Here is a 26083-nt window from a genome sequence, read left to right as displayed (position 1 = left end):
TAGGAAAAGTTAATGGGTCCCAACTCGATTATTCAATTCTAAGCGCCAATGAATTAGCGTCCAAATTTTACGTACGGAATCTAATTCTCTCACTTCCCAATGTCATAGAAACTTGAAATTTGGCACGAGCATTGATTTAGTCATAAATAGGAAAAGCTAATGGGTCCCAACTCGATTATTCAATTCTAAGCGCCAAAGAATTAGCGTCCAAATTTTACGTATGAAATCTAATTTTCTCACTTCGCGATGTCATAGAAACATGAAATTTGGCATGAGCATTGATTATGTCATAAATTGAAAAGGTTAATGGGTCCCAACTCGATTATTTAATTCTTAGCGCAAAAGAATTACCATCCAAATTTTACGTGTGGATTCTATTGCTCTCACTTCCCAATGTAATTTGGCACGAGCATTGATTATGTCATAAATAGGAAAAGCTAATGGTTCACAACTCCATTATTCAATTCTAAGCGCAAAAAAATAGCGTCCAAATTTTACGTACGGAATCTAATTCTCTCACTTCCCAATGTCATAGAAACTTGAAATTTGGCACGAGAATTGATTATGTCATAAATAGAAAAAATTAATTAGTTCCAACTCGATTATTCAATTCTATGCGCTAAAGAATTAGCGTCCAAATTTTACGAACGGAATCTAATTCTCTCACTTTCCCAATGTCATAGAAACATGAGATTTGGCATGAGCATTGATTATGTCATGAATAGGAAAAGTTAATGGGTCCCAACTCGATTATTCAATTCTAAGTGCAAAAAAAATAGCGTCCAAAGTTTACGTACGGAATCCAATTCCATCACTTTCCAATGTCATAGAAACTTGAAATTTGGCACGAGCATTGATTATGTCATAAATAGAAAAAGCTAATGGGTCGCAACTCGATTATTCAATTCTAAGCGCCACAGAATTAGCGTCCAAATTTTACTTACGTAATCTAATACTCTCACTTCCCAATGTCATAGTAACTTGAAATTTGGCACGAGCATTGATTATGTCATAAATAGGAAAAGTTAATAGGTCCCAACTCGATTATTCAATTCTAAGCGCAAAAAAAATAGTGTCCAAAGTTTACGAACGGAATCTAATTCTCTCACTTTCCCAATGTCATAGAAACATGAAATTTGGCATGAGCATTGATTATGTCATGAATAGGAAAAGTTAATGGGTCCCAACTCGATTATTCAATTCTAAGTGCAAAAAAAATAGCGTCCAAAGTTTACGTACGGAATCCAATTCCATCACTTTCCAATGTCATAGAAACTTGAAATTTGGCACGAGCATTGACTATGTCATAAATAGGAAAAGCTAATGGGTCGCAACTCGATTATTCAATTCTAAGCGCAAAAAAATTAGCGTCCAAATTTTACGTACGTAATCTAATTCCATCACTTCAAAAAAGTCATCGAAACATGAAATTTGGCACGAGTACTGATTATGTCATAAATAGGAAAAGTTAATAGGTCCCAACTCGATTATTCAATTCTATTCGCTAAAGAATTAGCGTCCAAATTTTACGTACGGAATCTAATTCTCTCACTTCCCGATGTCATAAAAACTTGAAATTTGGCATGAGCATTGATTATGTCATAAATAGGAAAAGCTAATGGGTCCCAATTCGATTATTCAATTCTAAGCACCAAAGAATTAGCGTCCAAATTTTACGTACTAAATCTAATTTTTTCACTACGCGATGCCATAGAAACATGAAATTTGGCATGAGCATTGATTATGTCATAAATTGAGAAAAGGTAATGGGTCCCAACTCGATTATTTAATTCTAAGCGCAAAAGAATTAGCGTCCAAATTTTACGTATGGAATCTAATGCTCTCACTTCCCGATGCAATTTTGCACGAACATTGATTATGTCATAAATAGGAAAAGGTAATGGGTCCCACCTCGATTATTCAATTCTAAGCGCAAAAGAATAGGCGTCCAAATTTTACGTACGGAATCTGATTCTCTCACTTCCCGATGTCATAAAAACTTGAAATTTGGCACGAGCATTGATTATGTCATAAATAGGAAAATCTAATGGGTCCCAACTCGATTATTTAATTCTAAGCGCAGAAGAATTAGCGTCATAATTTTACATTCGGAATCTAATTCTCTCACTTCCCGTGTTATTTGCCACGAGCATTGATTTTGTCATAAATAGGAAAAGTTAATGGGTCCCAACTCGATTATTCAATTCTAAGCGAAAAAGAATTAGCGTCCAAATTTTACGTACGGAATCTGATTCTCTCACTTTCCCAATGTTATAGAAATATGAAATTTGGCATGAGCATTGATTATGTCATAAATATGAAAAGTTAATGGGTCCCAACTCGATTATTCAATTCTATGCGCTAAAGAATTAGCGTCCAAATTTAACATACGGAATCTAATTCTCTCACTTTCCAATGTCATAGAAACTTGAAATTTGTCACGAGCATTGATTATGTCATAAATAGAAAAAGTTATTAAGTCCCAACTCGATTATTCAATTCTATGCGCTAAAGAATTAGCGTCCAAATTTTACGAACGGAGTCTAATTCTCTCACATTCACAATGTCTTAGAAGCATGAAATTTGGCATTAGCATTGATTATGTCATAAATAGGAAAAGTTAATGGGTCCCAACTCGATTATTCAATTCTATGCGCTAAAGAATTAGCGTCCAAATTTTACGTACAGAACCTATTTCTCTCACTTCCCATTGTTATAGAAACTTAAAATTTGGCACGAGCATTTTATATGTCAGAAATAGGAAAAGTTAATGGGTCCCAACTCGATTGTTCTTTTCTAAGCACAAAAAAATTAGGGTCCTACTTTTACGTATGGAATCTATTTCAATTGCCAATGTCCTAGATACTTCAAGTTTGGCACGAGCATTGATTATGTCATAAATAGGAAAATAGATTGTGTTCCAACTCCATTATTCAATTCTATGCGCAAAAGAATTAGCGTCCAAATTTTACGTACGGAATGAAATTCCATCACTTCCCAAAGTCATCGAAACATAAAATTTAGCACGAGTATTGATTATGTCATAAATAGGAAAAGTTTATAGGTCCCAACTCGATTATTCAATTCTAAGCGCCAAAGAATTAGCGTCGAAATTTTAAGTACGAAATCTAATTTTCTCACTTTGCGATGTCATAGAAACATGAAATTTGGCATGAGCATTGATTATGTCATAAATTGAAAAAGTTAAGGGGTCCCAAGATGATTATTTAATTCTAAGCGCAAAAGAATTAGCGTCCAAATTTTACGTATGGAATCTAATGCTCTCACTTCCCAATGTAACTTGGCACGAGCATTGATTATGTCATAAATAGGAAAAGTTATTGGGTCCCAACTCGATTGTTCTTTTCTAAGCACAAAAAAATTAGCGTCCTACTTTTATGTACGGAATCTATTTCAATTCCCAATGTCATAGATACTTCAAGTTTGGCACGAGCATTGATTATGTCATAAATAGGAAAATAGAATGGGTTCCAACTCCATTATTCAATTGTAAGTGCAAAAAAATTAGCGTCAAATTTTACGTACGGAATCTAATTCCATAACTTCCCAAAGTCATCGAAACATGAAATTTAGCACAAGTATTGATTATGTCATAAATAGGAAAAGTTAATAGGTCCCAAATCGATTATTCAATTCTATTCGCCAAAGAATTAGCGTCCAAATTTTACAGACGGAATTTAATTCTCTCACTTCCCGATGTAATAAAAACTTGAAATTTGGCACGAGCATTGATTATGTCATAAATAGGAAAAGCTAATTGGGTCCCAACTAGATTATTCAATTCTCAGCGCCAAATAATTAGCGTCCAAATTTTACGTACGGAATCTAATTCTCTCACTCCCCGATGTCATAGAAACTTGAAATTTGGCATGAGAATTGAATATGTCATAAATAGGAAAAGCTAATGGGTGCCAACTCCATTATTCAATTCTAAGCGCAAAAGAATTAGCGTCCAAACTTTACGTACGGAATCTAATACTCACACTTCCCAATGTTATAGAAACTTGAAATTTGGCACGATTATTGATTATGTCATAAATAGAAAAAGTTAATGGGTCCCAACTCGATTATTCAATTCTATTCGCCAAATAATTAGCGTCCAAATTTTACATACGGAATTTAATTCTCTCACTTCCCGATGTAATAAAAACTTGAAATTTGGCACGAGCATTGATTATGTCATAAATAGGAAAAGCTAATTGGGTCCCAACTAGATTATTCAATTCTCAGCGCCAAATAATTAGCGTCCAAATTTTACGTACGGAATCTAATTCTCTCACTCCCCGATGTCATAGAAACATGAAATTTGGCATAAGCATTGATTATGTCATAAATAGGAAAAGTTAATGGGTCCCAACTCGATTATTTAATTCTATGCGCTAAAGAATTAGCGTCCAAATTTTACGAACGGAATCTAATTCTCTCACTTTCCCAATGTCATAGAAACATGAAATTTGGCATAAGCATTGATTATGTCATGAATAGGAAAAGTTAATGGGTCCCAACTCGAATAATAAATTCTAAGCGCAAAAAAATAGCGCCCAAAGTTTATGTACGGAATCTAATTCCATCACTTCCCAATGTCATAGAAACTTGAAATTTGGCACGAGCATTGATTATGTCATAAATAGGAAAAGCTAATGGGTCGCAATTCGATTATTCAATTGTAAGCGCAAAAAATAGCATCCAAAGTTTACGTACGGAATCTAATTCCATCACTTTCCAATGTCATAGAAACTTGAAATTTAGCACGAGCATTGATTATGTCATAAATAGGAAAAGCTAATGGGTCGCAACTCCATTATTCAATTCCAAGCGCCAAAGAATTAGCGTCCAATTTTTACGTACGGAATCTAATTCTCTCACTTCCCAATGTCATAGAAACTTGAAATTTGGCACGAGCATTGATTATGTCATAAATAGAAAAAGTTAATAAGTTCCAACTCGATTATTCAATTCTATGCGCTAAAGAATTAGCGTCCAAATTTTACATACGGAAACTAATTCTCTCACTTTCCCAATGTCATAGAAACTTGAAATTTAGCACGAGTATTGATAATGTCATAAATAGGAAAAGCTAATAGGTCCCAACTCTATTATTCAATTCTAAGCGCCAAAGAATTAGCGTCCTACTTTTACGTACGGAACCGCTTGGAAATCTGCAGCAAAATAAGCAATAGCGGTTTTCATTGCAGTTTTTGCTGCATCCATGGGGCCCTATGGAAAAAAAAGCGCTGCGGAAAGGTCGAAAGAATGGACATGCTGCATCTTTCAAAACCGCGACGCAGTTGCTTATCCGCACTGTGGCTCTGCGGTAAATTTTACGCCCTGTGAGAACGACATTTTGGCCAAACACATTGGCACTGCATTGCACTGCAACCGCGACGGAATGGCCACAATGCGGATATGCAACGGCAAACCGCGGGAAATAAGCAACAAATACGCCCTGTGTGAACCCAGGCTTATAGCTTCAAAATCAGAACTTTGTAGCAGGGGTATTGTGCAGAATATGTTGTTTCAGCAAGACTCCACTAGATGGCAGCAGAGCACAGTAGCAGTCCTGTTCTCATAAGACAGCAGCTGCATCCTTCCTGAGTGTCTCTCCTCTCTCTCCTGGATTTAAGAGGTTGCTCGGTGTGAAAGAGGGGGGAGTGTGGGTGGGCAGGTGAGGGGGCGGGCAGGTGACTTCCCTTGTGGTGAGTTTAGTTGTAAATTGTGCTTGTAGAGGCACTTTTCTGTTGTTTGCTGCAGGCTTTCTTCTCTCTCCCTCCTCTCCCCCAATAACATCCCCTTCTCTCTGTGACTCAACATGAATCTGAGAGTTGATGTCTCTCTGCCTCCCGGCTCCTGTGACAGCGTCCCCCACAATGTAGATTGTGCAGTAGGGTCAGCAGTTAGTGTGACTCCTGCTGTGTAGGCACCACAGGAGTGTTGGCACGGAAGTGTAGGGACCTGGGGCAGGAGTTTGCAGGCTGAGAGCAGCTGGCAAGCCTCTCTCAGAGCCTGTCACTCACCCGGTTGCCACTGCAGGAACAGAGTGCAGGGAGTAGTACACAACCATGGCTTCTCCAGGAGCCTCACAGCCCAAACAGCAGCAGGGTTGTATTTGGGACTTCTGCTGGGCACAGGCTCCTGGTAGTCCAGCCCACAATCCTCTAGGTTCAGCAGGCCACACCAGGCCCCAGCTGGAGTCAGTCCACAGAAGACCTTAAAAGACCATAAAAAGCCTCTAGCTGCACCCAGAGGGCAAAAGAGGATATCCCAGGATCCGGCCAGCAGACCAGGGGCTTCTATCAGCAGGATTGGAGGGGATTTCAAAGGCTGGCTAGGAGAGCTCATTTTTGTGCATCCTGTCTCTTTGCCAGCTAGACAATGTGCCCCTCCCCTCCTTCCTTTTTTGCAGTTTTTATCTTTTCCTTACATAATTCCTATCTTCCCTGTACATTTTTTGCTCTTCTAGTTTTAATAGTTGAAACACTTTCTTTTTTTTCCTTATTGCCTCTGTTACCGTCTTGTCGAGCCACGTTTCCTTTTACTTGTAGTTCTTTTATTTTTAAATTTTACTGGAAAAGAGCCAAAAATTCAATACCTGAGAAGGTGCAGAGCAGGCATGATCGCCGCTAAGCAGGCACAATCGCCATAAGACCAACACAATGGCCATAGAACCTAACAATATGCAGCAATATGCCGAGCTCCAGAGCCTCCACCAGGTTACGGCCGTTGTCATATACGACCATGCCCGGTTGGAGGCTCTGCGGCGAAAGCCAGAGGTCGGTCTGCTCTGTCAGACCCTGTAACAGTTCGGGGGCCATGTGTCTCTTGTTACCTAAGCTGAGTAGTTTCAGCACGGCCTGCTGACGCTTGCCCACCGCTGTGCTGTCACGCCGCGCCACACCGACTGCTGGCGACGTGCTGCTCACACTTCTTAATTGAGAGGTAGAGGTTGCGTAGGAGGAGGAGGGGGAGGGTTTAGAGTAGGTGGCATAGTGCGACGCAGATACCAGCACCGAGGTAGGACCCGCTATTCTGGGTGTGGGTAGGACGTGAGCGGTCCCAGGCTCTGACTCGGTCCCAGCCTCCACCAAATTCACCCAATGAGATATAGTGGCCCTGCCCGCCAGTACTTGTCCACGTGTCCCTGGTTAAGTGGACCTTCCCAGTAACCGCGTTGGTGAGGGCATGATTGATGTTGCGGGAGACCTGCTGGTGTAGGGCTGGGAGGGCACACCGGGAAAAATAGTGGCGACTGGGGACCGAGTAGCGCGGGACCGCTGCTGCCATCATGTTTTTGAAAGCTTCCGTTTCCACAAGCCTGTACAGCAGCAACTCCAGGCTGATTAATTTTGCAATGTGCACATTTACAGCTTGTGCATACGGGTGCGTGGTAGCGTATTTGAGCTTTTGCTCCAACGCTTGTGCTAGCGACAGCTGAACGCTGCACTGAGAGACATTGCTGGGTGGGGTGGAGGACAGTGGAGGTGAGGGTGTGGGTGCAGGCCGGGAGGCACACGTGCTTGTGTCCTGAGCGGGGGGGGGGGGGTAGATCTGAGTGGCAGGTTGGGGCACAGGGGGAGGTGGTGTCCCGTAGGCGGTGAACGGACCTCGTCCCACCTTATCGGGTGCTTGGCCATCATATGCCTGCGCATGCTGGTGGTGGGGAGGCTGGTAGTGGGGGCACCCTGGCTGATCTTGGCGCGACACAGGTTGCACACCACTGTCCGTCGGTCGTCTGTGCTATCACTGAAAAACATCCACACCTTTGAAGACCTAGGCCTCTGCAGGGTGGCTTGGCGTGAGGGGGTGCTTTGGGAAACAGTTGGGGGAGTCTTCGCTCTGGCACCTGCCTCTACCCCTGGCCACTCCACTGCCTCTTCCAACATGTCCTGTGGCTGCACTTGCCTCCCCCTCTGAAGAACTCTTCTCAGTTGGCTTATCAAACCAGGTGGGGTCAGTCACCTCATCGTCCAGCTGCTCTTCCTCTGAATCCTCTGTGCTCTCCTCCCTCGGACTTACTGCCCTTACTACTACCTCACCGATAGACAACTGTGTCTCATCATCATCGTCCTCCTCACCCACTGAAAGCTCTTGAGACAGTTGCCGGAAGTCCCCGGCCTCATCACCCGGACCCCGGGTTGGGCATCGGTCATGACAAACTCCTGAGGTGAGAGAGGAACCATTATTTCCCAATCAAGGCAGGGGCCCCAGAACAGTTCCTGGGAGTCTGCCTGCTCCTCAGAATGTGTCATTTTCATGGAGTGAGGAGGCTGGGAGTAAGGAGGAGCAGCAGCGAGAGGATTCAGAGTTGCAGCAGTGAACGGCGCAGAACTCTGGGTGGTCAATAGATTGCTGGAAGCATTTTCTGCCATCCACGACAGGACCTGCTCACACTGCTCTGTTTGTAATAAAGGTCTATTAAGTAGACCCAAAAATTGTGATATGAAGCTGGGGATCCCAGAAACGTTCCTCTCTCCTAATCCCGCAGCAGCCGGCTGCAATTCACCTGGACCAGGAACTCGGCATGTGCCCACACCCTCACTTGGACCTCCGCGTCCTCGACCCTTACCCCTACTCCTCATCATGGCGGATTAAGAATAGAGCAGGGCCAAATAAATTACCCCACTGTACAGCACTGACAACTGGGCCTTAATTCACCGCACACAGAGACTTGTAGATAGCGGAGGCTCTATGCTGTGACTTGTGTCTTGCGCTGATACCGAGGGGTAATTTACTGCTCGCAGAGACTTGTAGATAATGGAGGCTGTGTGGAGTGGGAGAAGACTCTAAAGCCAGTGGAGAGTGCTGGTAACTGCGGCGATCTCAACCCCACAAAGGAAAGGGTATTGTGAGACGCTCTGCACAGTGGCAGAGCTGAAATACTTTGCAGTGGCCCCGGAAATATTACAGTACTGTTTAGCGGTGAGACCGCTGTCTAATACACTGCAGACACAGAACGGTATAACTGAAGTCGTTTTGCAGTAGGCTAGGAAATATTTGAGTGCAGTTTCATGGTGAGAGCCGGTTGTACGGCACTGCAGCCTGAGAACGCCTATTACTGAAAGGCTGGGAACAGGCCTAGATGCGTAATACAAAAATGGATGCACTACAACTCCCAGCAGGCCACAAGTATAATGTACAGGGTCAGATGCAGCCCAATGGAGGAGCTTTGGGGGTTTTGTAGACAGGATCCTACTCTAACACTTTCCCTATATCAGCAGCTCTTTCCCTATACTCTGTATAATACACTGCAGACTTAGAACGCTATAGCTGTAATGGCATGCACAGCCCGAGATGGGGGGGGGGGTGCACTACTGCTCCCTGCCAGCCACAACAGTAATGCACACGGTCAGATGTGGCCCTAAGAAGGACAGTTGGGGTTCTTGTAGACAGGAACCTACGCTAACACTATATCAGCAGCAGCACTGTCCCTATACTCTCCCAGCGTGTGTCTGAGGCGAGGCACGGGCGGGACCGCTTTAGGTACTCAGCGGTCACCTGATCTCGCCAGCCACTCACTGCTGGGGGGTGGGATAGGGCTGGCGTGTCACAGCAGGAAGTGGTAATGCCTTCCCCGCATGTCTATTGGCTAGAAAATGGCGCTAAACATGCAGGGAAGGACATGGAATTGACTGGAGTACCGCGTGGTGTTCGTCTCGAGTAACAAGCATCTCGAGTCCCCTAATGCTCGGACGAGTGTGCTCGCTCATCTCTAGTTATTAACTTAATTATATCAATGTGGATTCTATCATCTATATTGATTACATAGTATATCTAAAGATAGATAGACAGACAGACATACAAACACATTGCATGCTAATGAGCCTGCCTGTCTGGCAGTTGACTGTGCATTGTGATGTCCTCAATCTGGTGTGACACGGGCAGTATAGAATGATGAATACTGGAGCTTGGTGGCCATCTGAAGTCAGTCTCCACTTCGGACGGGTTACAGATTAAACAGTATTGTATTGTCGTAAATGTGCCCGGTCTTATCTCAGCTTGCTGCATGCTATATTGTTGCAGCGTGTGCATCTTCCATGCGGCACTTATAGGATCCTGCCGGTAGGGTAGATAAATTGCCCCTATGTTTTTGATGTGTCCCTACAGAATACTATATTGGGCCTGGGGGTTATGGTATCTATTAGGCAAATATCACTTTTAAGTATCTCCCAGTGTTTAATGAAGAGAATTCTAAAGGCCCATTTAGACACAACGATTATCACTCAAAATCCACGCACACGGCAGTTCATGGGGCAGTTTTGAGCGTTCGCTTTGCATAAGCGTGTAAATGAAGGCTCACGCTGTATGCAGAATACAAGCGGGACCGCTATCTTCTCCATACAGCTGTTGTCTTCTCTGAGCGTTTAGCTGATATCCCGCTAAGCACTCCTAGCGGGGTATGCAGAACACAGATGGAGCGCTTGTCTTCTTCATATTCCGGCTGTGTTCCCCAAGTGGGATACCAGCTAAAACAATAGTATCAGCAGTATCCCGCTGAGAATGCAGCATGCAGCATGGATAAGGCTCATCGTTGTCTTTCAGCTAGCTAAATGGGCCTTTATTGAAACATTGAAACATGTCTTGCTGGGGGGGGGGGGGGCAGTGCCCGTGTAAGGGTCTAGTACTCTGTTGTATGCATTGCACAGCTGCAGCATGTAAGGGGCTAATGTCTGAAAGTGGCTGGGATATGTCTGCAAAAGTACCAATACATGTACCGTCACAAGATGTCTGCCTTCTATAAATGCGGGTGATTGAGGTGTAGTTGGAGTTCATCCTCTTCAACGGTTAGGAGTGAAGGGTACTATTGTACCTTGACGCTGTTGTGGCATGGTGGTCTGGACGCAGGTCAAGACCTGTTGCCTTGTTATGGAGGACAGGGGTTAATGCACCATGTGCAGAGACTGCTGGCACTGCCTGTCTTTGATGCATGCTAGATTAGTCATGCCTAGGAGTAGGGTGATGTTGTGTTGTTTTCCATTCACTCTGCCAGTTCCCATGTGCATAGTGGCTATATATTCTCACGCCTCCCTTTGCTCAGTGCTGCTTATTATGTTCCATAGTGGAGTCCCTGGAGTTTGGAGCTCTTCTGTGCTGGGTATATTTCTACTTGCAGATAAGTAGCTATGGGTTCCTTTTCAGTTGCATTTCTGTGTTGCTTTGCTGTTCGGTTCATCTCTCCAGGGGTCCTTTCAGGGACAGACAGGGCCCAGGAGGAAGACCGTGGGGCCGTCTCTATCGAGGCTACTACTCTTCTTTAAGGCGGGGCCCCTTCACCTCCCTTACTAGGTTAGGGCCAGGCTTCATCCTCCCTGTAGCGGTGCTACCATTCAGCATAGCATGGTGTGCGGCTCGTTCATACAGCGCATGCGTTCCCTGTCGCCGTGCTGAGTGTGGTACCCTGGTGTCGCACAGGCTTTTCATCAGGGTTATGCATTTCAGTTGTGGTGCACACTGTTCTTCGGTGCATATCTATCTACCAGAGTAGTTGTGAACATCACCCTGCGCCGGTGCTGAGCGTAGTGCTTGTGAACCATTGGGGCGTCACACCCGCAGCAGTCAGGAACACGGCGATCCATGGGCAACCATATATATCCTGGCAATGGTAATGATCTCACCTATGCAGCAGGTTATGTTAGCTCCCGTCTTATACTTCTTGCTGTGTCCTCTTTTCTGCATGAAGAAAGCAGTCTCTCATCCATACCGCTCGATCCTAGGCGGTACGTCCTGAGACGTTTGCATTTTTCTTGTTATAATGGGCACATATCTCTATGCCTCCAGGCTCCTATCATTTAAATGCACATATATATCCTGGGCCTGCTAACCTGAAGTTGAATGCACATTAAATATTCTAATCATAGAGCCTCTGAGGCGAAGCAGGGTAATTTGGAAGCGGGCCCACTCAGCAGATAATAGGCTCTCTGCCTGAAAGAAGAAGGTAGTTATAGATTCATAGAATGGTAGAGTTAGAAGGACCCCCAGGGTCATCGGGTCCAACCCCCTGCTCAGTGCAGGATCACTAAAACATCACAGATCAATGGGAGTCTTCAGAGGCCGGACAACCATCTAAGGATTACTCGCCCCAACTCACGTGGCAACCTGTTCCACTCATTGATCCCCTCACTGTCTAATATCTAATCTGTGTCTCCTCCCTTTCAGTTTCATCCCATTGCTTCTTGTCTTTCCTTGTACAGATGAGAATAGGGCTGATCCCTCTGCACTGTGACAGCCCTTCAGATATTTGTAGACAGCTATTAAGTCTCCTCTCAGCCTTCTCTTCTGCTAAACATTCCCAGATTCTTTAACCGTTCCTCATAGGACATGATTTGCAGACCGCTTACCATCTTGGTAACTCTTCTCTGAACTTGCTCCAGTTTGTCTATGTCTTGTATAAAGTGGGGTGCCCAGAACTGGACCCGATATTCCAGATGAGGTCTGACTAAGGAAGAGTAGAGGGGGATAATGATCTCACGTGATCTAGACTCTATGCTTCTCTTAATACATTCCAGAATTGCATTTGACTTTTTGGCTGCCGCATCACATGGTTGACTCATGTTCAGTCTATGATCTATTAGTATAGCTGATTCTTTTTCTTGGGTAAGTATACATTTCAGTCACTCTGGTTGATGCCTGTTAGACAGCCATTCCTCAGCCTCAGACGGAGAGGAGAAGAAACGTGTGCGGTCACCATCCATATGCCATGGAGTATGGCAGCTGGAGATCTCAGAGTTGCCTTTTGATCCCAAAGAAGGGCGCTCTCTGCTTTTGTAGATCTGCCGAGAAGTCCGGGAAGATGGATTTTGCAGCATTGTTGCATCTAAGAGGGCCTCCTGTTCTGGCAGCTTGTACGATCACCTCTCTATCCCAGGAGTTGAGCAGCTTTGCCAACAGGGGTCCGGGAGGAGCGCCCGCCTGGTATAGGTGGTTTCATGGGTACTCGGTGTGCGCGCTCCACCACAAAGACCTGTGTGACAGAAATCTGGAAACAAAAGGCGGGCGGCTTGGGGAATGGTTCACGGCGGAATAATCTCTGTGTTGTGGGCCTGCCAGAATGCACTGAGGGGCAGAGACCGCAGGGGATCATGGAACGGTGACTACGTGAATGCTTCCATGATCCCCTGCGGTCTCTGCCCCTCAGTGCGTTCTGGTAGGCCCACAACACAGAGATTATTCCGCTGTCAGCCATTTCCCAAGCCACCCGCCTTTTGTTTCCAGATTTCTGCTTTTTGCGTAAGCTCTCGCACAGTAGCTGCCGTCGGGGATACGGTATCATCCAGCACAGAGATCCTGTCCTCTGTACTAGTGACCCGGTCGGTCTCTTAGATTCTGGGTGGCTTGTCTCAACAGGCTCACATCCATTCGGATCTCATGGATTTTACCCGTAAGGGCAGCAGTAGCTGTCTGCATCGCTGATAAGAGCCGATTGGACAGTCATTGCAAAGTCTGAACCAACCCAGCAAGCGAACTCAAACAGGCGGTTGGTGCAGAGGCCACGTCTCCTGATGCAGATGATGTCGTAGGCTCCGGGTCGGGGGGTTCCCCCCTCGCAAACATCTTTAGTGTATCACTGGGAGAGTTCTGTCTAGTGGGTCCCATAGCAGAACCACTTCTGCATTTCCTGCCTTTGCAGGGGATTTTGCAAATTGCTTAAAGCTCCTTAAAGGGGTTGTCCCACGCCGAAACGGGTTTTTTTTTTTTTCAACCCCCCCCCCCCCCCCCGTTCGGCGCGAGACAACCCCGATGCAGGGAAGTAAAGAAAGTTTACCGGAGCGCTTACCTTAATCCCCGCGCTCCGGTGACTTCAATACTTACCGCTGAAGATGGCCGCCGGGATCCTCTGTCTTCGTGGACCGCAGCTCTTCTGTGCGGTCCACTGCCGATTCCAGCCTCCTGATTGGCTGGAATCGGCACGTGACGGGGCGGAGCTACACGGAGCCGCTCTCTGGCACGAGCGGCTCCATAGAAGACTGCTGAAGACCCGGACTGTGCAAGCGCGGCTAATTTGGCCATCGGAGGCCAAAAATTAGTCGGCACCATGGAGACGAGGACGCCAGCAACGGAGCAGGTAAGTAAAAAACTTTTTATAACTTCTGTATGGCTCATAATTAATGCACAATGTATATTACAAAGTGCATTATTATGGCCATACAGAAGTGTATAGACCCACTTGCTGCCTCGGGACAACCCCTTTAAGTAGACCTGTAAAGGCCCCTAAGACATAAGGAGTATACAGCAGTGTCTGGCAGCAGTCACACAGGGAAGTCGTTCGGTTTGCACTTCATTGATGACTGTAATGAGGGACTCCGGGTCTTGAGAATCTGCAGAGTGTTGCACAGCATGGTGGCCACAGCAGAGGAGGAGTAATCCTGGCGCTTCTTGGGGTAGCAGTAGAAGTGCCACTGTATGCCCTGTGCCGGGGACTGTCACAGGTTATGGGGCCTCCTTGTTATACACGGTGCCCTGATGTTCCTGCCGCCCATAGCTGTCTGTTGTGGCTCCTGAGTGTCTCTCTGCTCCGGCAGGGGAGCGCTGATGCAGCAGAGCTCTAGTACTCCCCTTCACCGAAGCCTCCCTGCGCGCTCTCCCCTCGCCCCCACGTGTTTGTGGCAGCAGCTGCACTGCTCGCTTTACAGGAGGGATTCACGCTCCAGCGGCTCTCTGCTGCATGGCCCTTGTCTCCTTCACTCCGTCTTCTCTCCCACTGCTTCAGGAGCTGACAGGCCAATCGGCTGCACAAGATGGCAAGGGCTCTTGTATTCATCCAATCAGCAGGGAGAGGGGATGGGCCTTTACGCTAGACAACTAAAAGAAACGCCCCGCAATGACGGCCCTGATCAGTAGTTCCCTCTCTGGTCCGCTCACTGTATATATATATATATAGACTAGGGCTCTGCGCTGAGCAGCTATCGCTTTCTGCTTACAACGTAGAAGATGTCTGGTCGCGGTAAAGGAGGGAAAGGTCTTGGGAAGGGCGGCGCCAAGCGGCACAGGAAGGTGCTCCGTGATAACATCCAGGGCATCACCAAGCCTGCCATCCGCCGTCTAGCTCGCAGGGGAGGTGTCAAGCGTATCTCCGGCCTCATCTATGAAGAGACTCGCGGCGTCCTGAAAGTCTTCCTGGAGAACGTGATCCGCGACGCCGTCACCTACACCGAGCACGCCAAGAGGAAGACCGTCACCGCTATGGACGTGGTGTACGCGCTCAAGCGCCAGGGCCGCACTCTCTACGGCTTCGGAGGTTAATAATTCTGCTCTTTCTCCATAACACAAAGGCTCTTCTCAGAGCCGCCCACCTCTTCCAAGGAAAGGCTGTAATCCAACTCCTTGTGGGGGGTTGCCGCTGATTCAGTCTGATTGCCGTCTGATAATTGGAATGTCCCAGGTGAAGGAAGAGCTTCCTGGCCCGCGCGTACTTCAGGCTCTAGTCCCTATCCCCTCCTACCGTTAGAGGAGGAAGCAGGCTGCGGCGCACTGATTGTATGTCCTCCTTGCACTAAAGCATACGGCCTGCCCGCTAATCCGTGTAATGCTACCATATTGGAGGCGTCCTGCACGGCGGTCCTCTCATATAGAAGTGCTGCAATTGCACCAAGATCTCCCAAGGACCCGCGGAGCCATTATTTTATATAGAGTTGCGGTCATAGCACCCAGCTCTCCCAGAGTACTGCACTGACATCGTGTTGCAGGACTCTGGGAGAGCTGAATGATATAGCCGCAGCACTAAATTAACCTAGGCAAGAGGGTGGCCCTGCAGATCTCTGAGAGATACAGTCTGCGCCTCTATGTGAGGGGATGACCGCTGTCACTCTGGTCCCCGCCAGGCTATCTTGGCTCCCATTCCCACTGCTGCTGCTACTCTGGTCCCTGCACCGCTCTCGTTCCCTTTGCGGCCGCTGGAGTAAAAGGAGTCAAGAGGCGCCTGGACACCTCTACATGCGGAGCTGGGGAGTGTGAGGCTCTTCTCGTCATGCTCCTCCTCCCCTTTCCTGGCGCTTCAAGCCTCTCATTGTCAGGCATCCCGGGTTGCCTCCGCTACCCCCTTGTACCCACTACAATGCACTACAGCCCCCAGCATGTCATCCTTGGACAACTATGTCGTCTGCCTCCGACCCTTTGTGCACCCCACTGCTTCGGTCACACACACTCCATGTAACCCGTGTAATCACTGACGGGGCATCTGATAGAGCGGCGATCAGGGCTGCCGGTATCTAATTAGCAGGGGATACACTGTGCTCAGAGTACCGCGAGCAGCAACATTGTCCGGTGCGGCGCCACTAAATCTAGGTAGAGCGCCGCACAGTGCCCACCAGTATGGAGGCGTCCGCGGGTGCTCTAGAGTGACGGCTCTTCTGCCCGCGGGTCACCCGGATGGTTTAGAGATCTGCCTATTCCCAGGACACAAGCTCCAGGTCCGCTCACTATCAGCTCCCCGGCCCGGCTGTCACGTATTCACCATTTCTGAGAGAACAGTTGGGGTTATCAGCGAGCTGCCGGGACGGGTACATATCGGGGGAAGCATGCGGCCGGCGCTGTACACTCCACCGATCACACTCGGGTAATATCCCGAACTCCCGCGCTGGGTTTCTAAATATTCCCTAAAGTGTGCTGGAACTGCACCTTGTCAGGATTTCTCCCCGTCGGCGATCCTCCTAGTTGCTCTTTACCATCCGCAGCTTTCTTCTAATTCATCCCAGCTGCATTACTGCTGATATAAACCACGGGTTCTGAGCAGTCCGTCAGGGCATCGTCCATAACAATGCTGCGGCCGCTTTGTCCTCACACCGGGAGCAATGCATCAACACCCGGCAGCCGCGCCGACATAACGGCGGTCTATCCCCACCTACTGCCAGCAGGAGACATGATTGCTATTGCTGGAAGGCAATAGGACAGAGCCCCCCGAGCGCTTGTGGACACGGGGAAGAAAACGGAGCCCCAAACCGCAGCAGGCGGTGGAGTCGGAGATGATCATCTGTGTTCCGCTGCTGCCTCCCCCAATAATGCCATTTATACTGCACGATGCAGAAGAGACACCAGAGAGAACTAGCACACAATCTGGTTATCATTCCCTCTACAGCAACGTATTACAATAACCTACACACCGACTAGGAGGTGACAGCTCTGCTGTAGATGGGGTGGGGGGCTCTTAGAAGAGCCTTTGGGGTGATCGTGCACGGCGGGCCACGGAACAGATTACTTGGCGCTGGTGTACTTGGTGACGGCCTTGGTGCCCTCGGACACGGCGTGCTTGGCCAGCTCTCCGGGCAGCAGCAGGCGCACGGCGGTCTGGATCTCCCGGGAGGTGATGGTGGAGCGCTTGTTGTAGTGAGCCAGGCGGGAGGCTTCCCCTGCGATGCGCTCGAAGATGTCGTTGACGAAGGAGTTCATGATGCCCATGGCCTTGGAGGAGATGCCGGTGTCGGGGTGGACCTGCTTTAGCACCTTGTACACGTAGATGGCATAGCTCTCCTTCCTGGTCTTCTTACGCTTCTTGCCGTCCTTCTTCTGAGTCTTGGTCACGGCTTTCTTGGAGCCCTTCTTGGGCGCTGGAGCAGACTTGGCGGGATCAGGCATGATAACGTAGAGATACTTTCCCAACTGGTGAGAACAGTGTTCCTGCACCTCCCAGCGCTGCGGTATTTATAGCGGGGCCATGCAAATGAGTACCGCCGTCTGCTTGCTGTTCTACTTCAGCGACATGTGGCCTCTGTGAGCGTCATTAGCCACGCCCAGTGCCGCTCATTGGTTCTTCCTCAAGTCTGGCCTCTATTGGGGGGATTGAAATCTACCCAATTAGAAAAGAGGAGGGCGGAGCAGCAGGTTATAAAAATCAACAGAAGGGCTCTTCTCGTTATCACAACTTCCGAAGTATTCTTTTTTCATAGGTCTCCTTTCAAGTGCTAGAAGATGTCTGGACGCGGCAAACAAGGAGGTAAAGTCCGTGCTAAGGCCAAGACTCGCTCATCCCGGGCAGGGCTGCAGTTCCCTGTCGGCCGTGTACACAGGCTTCTCCGCAAGGGCAACTACGCTGAGAGGGTGGGCGCCGGCGCTCCGGTCTATCTGGCAGCAGTGCTAGAGTATCTGACCGCTGAGATCCTGGAATTGGCTGGCAATGCCGCCCGGGACAACAAGAAGACCCGCATCATCCCCCGTCACCTCCAGCTGGCTGTGCGCAACGACGAGGAGCTGAACAAGCTGCTCGGTGGGGTGACCATCGCCCAGGGAGGCGTCCTGCCCAACATCCAGGCCGTGCTACTGCCCAAGAAGACCGAGAGCAGCAAGACGAGCAAGAGCAAGTGATCGCGCCGATCCCTCCATAGAACCAAAGGCTCTTCTAAGAGCCACCCACATGCTCCTTACAACAGAGCTGCGCCGCTTCTATGCTGTGATACTCGGTGGCCGGTACGCCGGCTGCACCGGGAAACTATAACTGTACAGGACTTTCCACAAGGAGGAAGAGATTGGGGCGGATGCCAATGTGGCCATCCCTGTCACCGGCAGAAGCGCACAATCGTCCTGCTCTAGGTGACCTCATGTCCAGAGGACGGGCGGCTGTAGGACTCGCTCACCAGTCCGTGCGATAACGGGTTAACAGAGTCCTCTGTTAGGTCACGTATATACAAGAATCGGAACGCTTCTGTTGTGTTTCGGATAGAACACCCAGCTTTCTCAGGGTCCTGCGTGGGCCGTATGCTTACAAAGCGTTAGAGCCGCATCATCCAGCCCTCTCAGAGCTCTACACCTTCGCCCCTTAGAAGTGCGCTCATCATGTCACTCCACAGCCATGCCCTTGTTATGGAGGTGGAGCTATATCACCCAGCTTTCCCAGAGCCCTGCACGGCTCAGGCTGGTTTTGGATTATAGTAAACCTACAGGGATTAGACGTCCTCTTGCGTTACGGGTGGAGCAGGTAGAGGATTCCACCGCCCGTCGTAGGGCTGGGATTAGGGGGTGTATCTGAGGGTTCTTTACCTCCAGCCCTGAGCGCCTCTCTATCAGACGGCCTGGTCACTGATTACACGTGTTACATGGATGGATGGAGGACAGGAAGAGCGGGAGACGCGATCAACTGAGCGGGAAGTTCAAAATCTCCGGGGATCTGCCAATGAGCGGGAAGAATCTGACTATAGCCCCGCCCATAGGCGGCACTAAAACCACCCGACCTCCAACGGCAGGTCTGTTAACCCTTCACCGCACTCATTAATTCAGGCCCAGCTCATCGCGTATTATAAACATAACCTGCCTGCCCTAAATAGGTTAAGGGGTTTAAAAGCGTGCCGTGACCGCAGCCTGAAGCGCACCCTGACGGGGAGGCTGCTCCACCCCCGCTGTATCATGTCAGAGCGCATAGACTATCACCGCTGCTGACGACACCACAGGGAGTTGGATTACAGCCTTTCCTTGGAAGAGGTGGGCGGCTCTGAGAAGAGCCTTTGTGTTATGGAGAAAGAGCAGAATTATTAACCTCCGAAGCCGTAGAGAGTGCGGCCCTGGCGCTTGAGCGCGTACACCACGTCCATAGCGGTGACGGTCTTCCTCTTGGCGTGCTCGGTGTAGGTGACGGCGTCGCGGATGTACGCGACGAGCGGACCAGATTGAAAACAGTAACAAATGACGCAAGTTTAGGCGTTCCTATTGGGGCAATTACATGTTTGCCACTCCCCTCTCCTTGCTGATTGGTTTAACACAGAACCGTTTGGAATTTTGAATTTACCGCATTTCTTAACAGTTTCCCGGCCGGTTCCCAATCTCATTATGCGGTATTAATTAGTGTAGTTTTGTGTATTGCTGTCTTTCTTCTTCGTACAATGAGATAATATCCACATAAATACATGCTCAACACTAATCCCTTCCCGGCCCACAGGCACAGATAGATGCCTCATACGGACACGTTTGATCAACCACGTTCATAACAGTCTGCCGGGGACTCAAATCTCTTTCTACTACATTTGAAAGATGAGAGAATGGCATGAATTAATTGAGGAACTGACTAGGTCACTGAAGGGGTTAACAGACCACCTCCTGCTGACGAGAGAACATTATTGGGAAGAGGCGGCACCAGGGTACACGGCGGCGCACCCGAGTGGGGAATCGAAAGAATGACAGCGGAGGACAGGATGCAGCTCGTTTGAGGAGGATTTGGTGGCTCTGAAAAGAGCCTTTGTGTTCCATGCGGTGCCCAGAGCAGATCTAAGCCCTCTCTCCGCGAATCCTGCGGGCCAGCTGGATGTCTTTGGGCATGATGGTGACCCGCTTGGCGTGGATGGCGCACAGATTGGTGTCCTCGAACAGTCCTACCAGGTAAGCCTCGCTGGCCTCCTGCAGGGCCATGACCGCTGAGCTCTGGAAGCGCAGGTCAGTCTTGAAGTCCTGGGCGATCTCTCTCACCAGGCGCTGAAAGGGAAGCTTACGGATCAGCAGCTCGGTGGACTTCTGGTAGCGACGGATTTCACGGAGAGCCACTGTACCTGGACGATAGCGGTGAGGCTTCTTCACTCCGCCGGTGGCAGGAGCGCTCTTCCTGGCGGCCTTCGTAGCCAGCTGCTTGCGGGGAGCTTTCCCTCCGGTGGATTTACGAGCGGTCTGCTTGGTTCTGGCCATAGCTCTACTGTAGAGATGCACACAGATGTGATATGATGCGAGCCGTAGAAAGAGCAGAGCCTTTATACCCAACTTGCTTTTCCCTATTGGCTCTTAGAAACAACGCCCCCTACATCTCATTGGCTTTTTCAAACAAACCACTAGCCCGCCAAAACGCTTGATGCCCGCGACCAATCAGCGTTCGGCAGAGGCTGGCAACACCTCACCCTATCAGGCCACTGCATGATACGTACGGGTGTCTGTGAAATCATGTTCTCAGCTGCTTCCCTGCATTGATATGTCCGCAGAAACACGCACTCCACGCTGCACGGCAGTCTCCCCCATTAGAAGCTGCGCTGATTTTATGGGAAATGCATTAGGTCGGCGAGTCCCCTCCCTCTTCACACTCAGCCCGGCATCCATACACGCGTTGTATAGGTCACAGTGCCCAACAGGAACGGGGATGATGCGGCGACAATGTCTCGTATTACTCCCCCTCTACAGCCTCCCCCTCGCTCCCTAGACTCCCAACTGATATGAAGTCCCCTGTAGCCGCTATGGGGCGCTGCTATCTAGAACAGAATTCGAGGCAGTGATAATACAGCTCTGCGGTGAGAAGGTGGCGGCTCTGAAAAGAGCCTTTGTGGGGTAAATGCATGGGCGGCTTCAGCTTATTTCTTAGCCGCACTCTTCTTGGCTTTAACAGCCTTCTTAGCCAGACTCTTGGCAGCTTTGGGTTTGGCCGCCTTCTTAGCCGGACTCTTCGTCACCTTCTTGGGCTTTGGGGCGGCCTTCGGCTTTGAGACTTTCTTCGGGCTCTTGGCTACTTTCTTGGCGGCGGCCGCTGCAGGTTTCTTTGCTTTTTTCGGGCTTTTGGCCGGAGCCTTCTTGGGCTTCTTAGGAGATTTCGCCGCTTTCTTGGCTCCAGCGGGCTTCTTGGGCTTGGCCGCAGCCGCTGGCTTCTTTTTGGCCGGCTTGTCCTTATTCTCCTGCTTCTTGTTCAGCTTGAAGGAGCCGGATGCGCCGCTGCCTTTCACCTGGAGCAGGCTGCCCTTGGTGACCAGAGACTTGACGGCCAGCTTCAGGCGGCTGTTATTCTTCTCTACATCGTACCCTCCGGCAGCCAGAGCCTTCTTCAGGGCGGCTAGAGACACCCCGCTGCGCTCTTTAGAGGCGGACACGGCTCTGACGATCAGCTCCGACACGCCGGGACCGGAGGACTTCTTGCTTTTCTTGGCGCCCCCTGCGGCGGATTTCTTCGGCTGCTTCTTGGATTTGGCAGCCGGCTCGGCGGCAGGAGGAGCGGCGGCTGGCGCGGTTTCTGCCATTGTGTGCTGCGGAAATCAAATAGTAAAACTCTCCTGGAAGAGAAACTCTGAGAGCGGCGCTGGTGGCGCCTCTTATATGTACAGCGGCCGCGCTCTGATTGGCTCGTGAGCAGGCCCGTCCTGAGCTGCTATTGGCTGAATCTGAGCACAGCTACTGCCTTATCCCATCCGGGCCTCCTCTCCGCTCCGTTCTCCTCTTGTGCTTCCCTGCCCGGGATAAGAGTCCGTCACCGGTCAGAACCGGACAGGAGAGCTCGCTTTCAACGTTACTCCTCACTCTCTGACATCTCATGCAACCGTTTATAGCCGCTGCTGGCGGAGGTTCCGGGGAGGAGCGGAGAGGAGGCCACGAGATCTTCGCCATAGTTCTCCCGATCTGCACATCACCGCCTATCTGCGGAGATAAAACCGCTGCGGGAGCGCCTTCCCTCTATTCCTGGCCCTTGTCACCATCCCCGGGATCTACTCCACAATCTCCATCGTGCAGAAGCTGATTGCACAATGCGAGGACGACGTGGAGCTGCCGAGAGCCCAGAGGTGTAGCACAGGCTGCGCCTCCGCTCACTGCCAGCTCCCGGGTGCTGAATGTATACTGTATATACTGCAGACTGCTCTATACTGCGGCGCAATGTAAGATGAGGAAACCCAGTACCCCCCTGTACACTCAGACGATCGGGAATGTCACACGTTATCGTCCCTTTAATACCCCGGACATGATGGGTGTGGTTGTCCACAAGAAGAAGCGATTCTTCTCTGCAGGTGCATCTCCTCCCGCGGGCTGCTGTCCGTTCTATATCATCCCAGGGATATCATGTGCTGGACGTGACGGCCATTGCATCGGCTCTGTAGTTCCCATCAATCGTTGACGGTGAAGATGGAACTTGGGATTCTGCTGAAGAGCGGTGGCATCTAACAACGCTCTAATCGGGATGTAGATCGCCAAGAAATGACGCCTGAACAAAGCCTTCTACCCGCGGTTCTCCTGCAGCCGGCGATGGCCTGTCAGTCACTGATGTCCGAGCGGAGCAGTGATACAGCGGGACTCTCAGCGCCAGATCCAGTGCCACAGTCGGTGACATCGTACAGAACCCGCAGGGAGGGTTCTACTGTAGATCCCCGGGGCAGCAGATGTTGTACAGTGTCCGCTGGGATTCCTACGGGAGAGCGTGTTGGTCCAGAAAGCTAAAGGACCATCGGTACTGTGAGACCCCCGCTTCCCCCACAACCCCGTCCTCTATACCCTTCCAGATCGCTAATCAGCTCTTCTATTTAGCGCCCAAGGAGGCGACCCAGAAAGAGAGCAGTGCAGGGGCAGCTAGTGGAGCTCTTGTAGGCAAGCCGCTGTTCCGGCCGAACAGCAGCTCACAGTCATCGGCAGAGCTGGCCACCAGCGGCGCCATGGGCAGCGAGATCGGGGTTCGCCGTGGCAGCGGCGCCAGTGCCATCGGTGTACGGGAGCGGAGGCCAGCGCGTAGGGTGACAGCGGCGACGGCTGCTGCGGCCGACGGGGACAGGAGCTGGGAGCAGACAAAGCTGTCCAGCGAGCGCCCGGGGGGAAACGAGAGTAGATGTCAATCCGGCGGGGAGATGTGTGAGACAGGACCAGAGATGGGAATCCGCCTGGGAGATATGTGAGCTTGCCAGGGGAATGGGCGGTACATGTGGGGAGGTGTGTGTGCGGCAGCCGGTCCACCGTCGTGCCCCTCGCTAGACGTACCATCTAACTCGGGGCTCCCAACCCATATTTCCACCCTTACATCCGCTGGAGACATAATGCACCAGGGCCGCTCAGCTGTAAGTGAATAGGAGCAGCGCAGATGGTACGGCATCAGTACAACTGTAGCTGAGCTCCGTCTCCCGGCCGGCCTCCAGCTTCCTTCTCAGTACAGTAGGGTCACTCCGGCTTTGCTGCATCTCATGCCCTCCCATGAACCCTCCTCCGGGCAGGTGTGAGGGGAGGGGGCAGCGCTCTCTAGGACGGGCTCTCCTAGCTGCCTCGGACGCTGCTCTTGTTCTATGTCTATGTGATGCCTCCGTGGGGAGGAGGGGATAATAAATACCATCGGGTGCCATCAAGAAGCTTCACGGAAGAGCTCCCTGTCCGGGCTGCCCCATGCGTGACTTCCCACGGGACACCGGCCTAGCTATGTACATTTAACCCTTAACCCACTAGTCTCCGGTAACTGTATCTACCTGCAGACATACATGTAAAGGCAGTAGCCGCAGTACACAGTGCGGCCGGTGGGTCAATAATCTGCTCACAATGAACAACATGGACATACAATGGAGAACAATACAATAAATGAGTTCTGAATGTAATGTTTATGTAAAGGTCACCGTGTCCGTACAAAGGGTCTAGTGTTCTTGTGTCACATTGTGTGCAAGTAGTAGCGGTAAAGGGAAATAGTTAGGCTGATATCTTGTCACGGAGTGTTGTTCAATCTTTGGCAATCTGGTCTGATGCCCAAATAATAGTTGGCCCTGATATATGCACCCCGTCTACCCTGATACCCTGCCTCCATGACCTTCACATCTTGGTGGGATCGTCCACCTTGCTCATGGCTGAGGGCACCAAGGTTTTCCGGGAAGTTACCACGATGGCTGAGCAGAAAATGCCCCTCGATGCTGATGTTGTAGCATTGTGTAGCTCCAGACAAACTCCGGACAAACCCTCATTAGCAAGGCGCACTTTAGCTAAGCACCACACTACCTCCAACCCAACACAAGCACTGCCTGCGGGACACACCGCTGCCTCTTCTCCTGAGTTACAGTATAGTCAGACCCCAGTAACATTTCAGTTTCAGCAGTATAGGCATAGCCCAGTATTAGTAACATTTCAGTAGTAACAGTATAGACAGACCACAGTAACATTTTAGTTGCAGAAGTATACACAGACCCCAGAAACATTTATGTAGCAGCAGTATTGGCAGACCCCTGTAACATTTCTGCAGCTGAAGTATAGGCAGGCTCCTGTAACGTTAATGCAGTTACGCTCATCTCATTTGGCCCAAACAAGTTTCTCCGATAACTGTAGTAACACTAGAGAAAGCACATGATGTGCATTGCTGATCCCCTGACCCCAAGCGGGAGGAAGTGGCATTACAAGGCCAAGACACCATGACCAGGACCCGCTATAGTCTGTGTGGGAAGCACGTTAGCGGGCCCAGGGTCAGGCTCGGTTCCAAGCCTCCACCTTTGTGACCCAAGGTGCCCTGAGTTACATAGCAACAAGAAATCCATGTGACACAACATAGATAGCTCAACACTGGAAGAGGCAGTCTTTGAGTTCCTTGGCCTAGCCTATGCTGTAAGTGCACAAAGATGGTATTACACAGGAAGTACTCGGAGTGCCCAACCATGGGAGAGTTTCGCCCCGCCAAGCAACTTGGCCTCGGACAGCAATTCAGGCCTAGTCAGCCACTGTACTATTTGTGCCACATAGGTAAAGCACCGCAATGGGAAGACTTAGTGCACCCATAGTATAGGCAGACCGCTGTAACATTCCTGTAGCAAAGGTATAAACACACCCCAGGAACATTTCTGTAGCAGCAGTATAGGCAGACCCCTGTAACATTTCTGTAGCAGCAATATCAGCAGACCCCTGTGACATTTATGTAGCGGAAGTATAGGCAGACCCCAGTAATATTTCTCTAGCAGCAGACCCCTGTAACATTTATGTAGCAGAAGCATATGCAGACCCCAGTACCATTTTTGTTGCATCAGTATAGGCTGTGAGGAAGGAGAAGCCGCAGCCAGAGGATTCAGAGTTTCAGCAGTGGACGGCGTAGAAGACTGGGTGGTCGATACATTGCTGGATGCTCTTTCTGCCATCCACGACAGGACCTGCTCACACTGCTCTGTTTGCAATAAAGGTCTACCACATGGACCCACAAATTGTGATATGAAGCTGGGGACCCCAGAAACTTGCCTCTCTCCTAATCCCACAGCAGCCGGCTGGGATACACCTGGACCAGAAACTTGGCCTGTGCCCACACCCTCACTTGGAACTCCGCATCCTCGCCCGTATCCACATCCTCGACCCCTACCCCTCAGCATGGTGGATTATGAATAGAGCAGACACAGACCGCTGTAAATAATTATGGAATTATATGCGTACAGTTTCGCGCAGAGAGCGGAATCGTAACGCTAACTCCAGGCAGAAAAAA

At 49.6% G+C, this 26083-nt stretch overlaps 4 protein-coding genes across 4 annotated transcripts; 1 reads left to right on the top strand and 3 right to left on the bottom strand.

The window, feature by feature from the left end:
* Positions 1 to 17175: 17175 nt before the first annotated feature.
* Positions 17176 to 17598, bottom strand: LOC136577775 (histone H2B 1.1-like). Its single transcript, XM_066577698.1, has one exon. The coding sequence runs from the start codon at positions 17581 to 17583 to the stop codon at positions 17203 to 17205; it is 381 nt and encodes a 126-aa protein (XP_066433795.1). The 5' UTR covers positions 17584 to 17598; the 3' UTR covers positions 17176 to 17202.
* Positions 17599 to 17897: 299 nt separating this feature from the next.
* On the top strand, positions 17898 to 18357 carry LOC136577774 (histone H2A type 1). Its single transcript, XM_066577697.1, has one exon. The coding sequence runs from the start codon at positions 17917 to 17919 to the stop codon at positions 18307 to 18309; it is 393 nt and encodes a 130-aa protein (XP_066433794.1). The 5' UTR covers positions 17898 to 17916; the 3' UTR covers positions 18310 to 18357.
* Positions 18358 to 20199: 1842 nt separating this feature from the next.
* On the bottom strand, positions 20200 to 20610 carry LOC136578100 (histone H3). The gene has a single exon (XM_066578002.1). The coding sequence runs from the start codon at positions 20608 to 20610 to the stop codon at positions 20200 to 20202; it is 411 nt and encodes a 136-aa protein (XP_066434099.1).
* Positions 20611 to 21260: 650 nt separating this feature from the next.
* On the bottom strand, positions 21261 to 21932 carry LOC136577773 (histone H1B-like). The gene has a single exon (XM_066577695.1). The coding sequence runs from the start codon at positions 21915 to 21917 to the stop codon at positions 21261 to 21263; it is 657 nt and encodes a 218-aa protein (XP_066433792.1). The 5' UTR covers positions 21918 to 21932.
* Positions 21933 to 26083: the final 4151 nt, after the last annotated feature.

The sequence above is a fragment of the Eleutherodactylus coqui genome, chromosome 8, assembly GCF_035609145.1.
Source record: "Eleutherodactylus coqui strain aEleCoq1 chromosome 8, aEleCoq1.hap1, whole genome shotgun sequence".
Lineage (NCBI taxonomy): Eukaryota > Metazoa > Chordata > Amphibia > Anura > Eleutherodactylidae > Eleutherodactylus > Eleutherodactylus coqui.
This window is presented reverse-complemented; position numbering and strand designations above follow the sequence as displayed.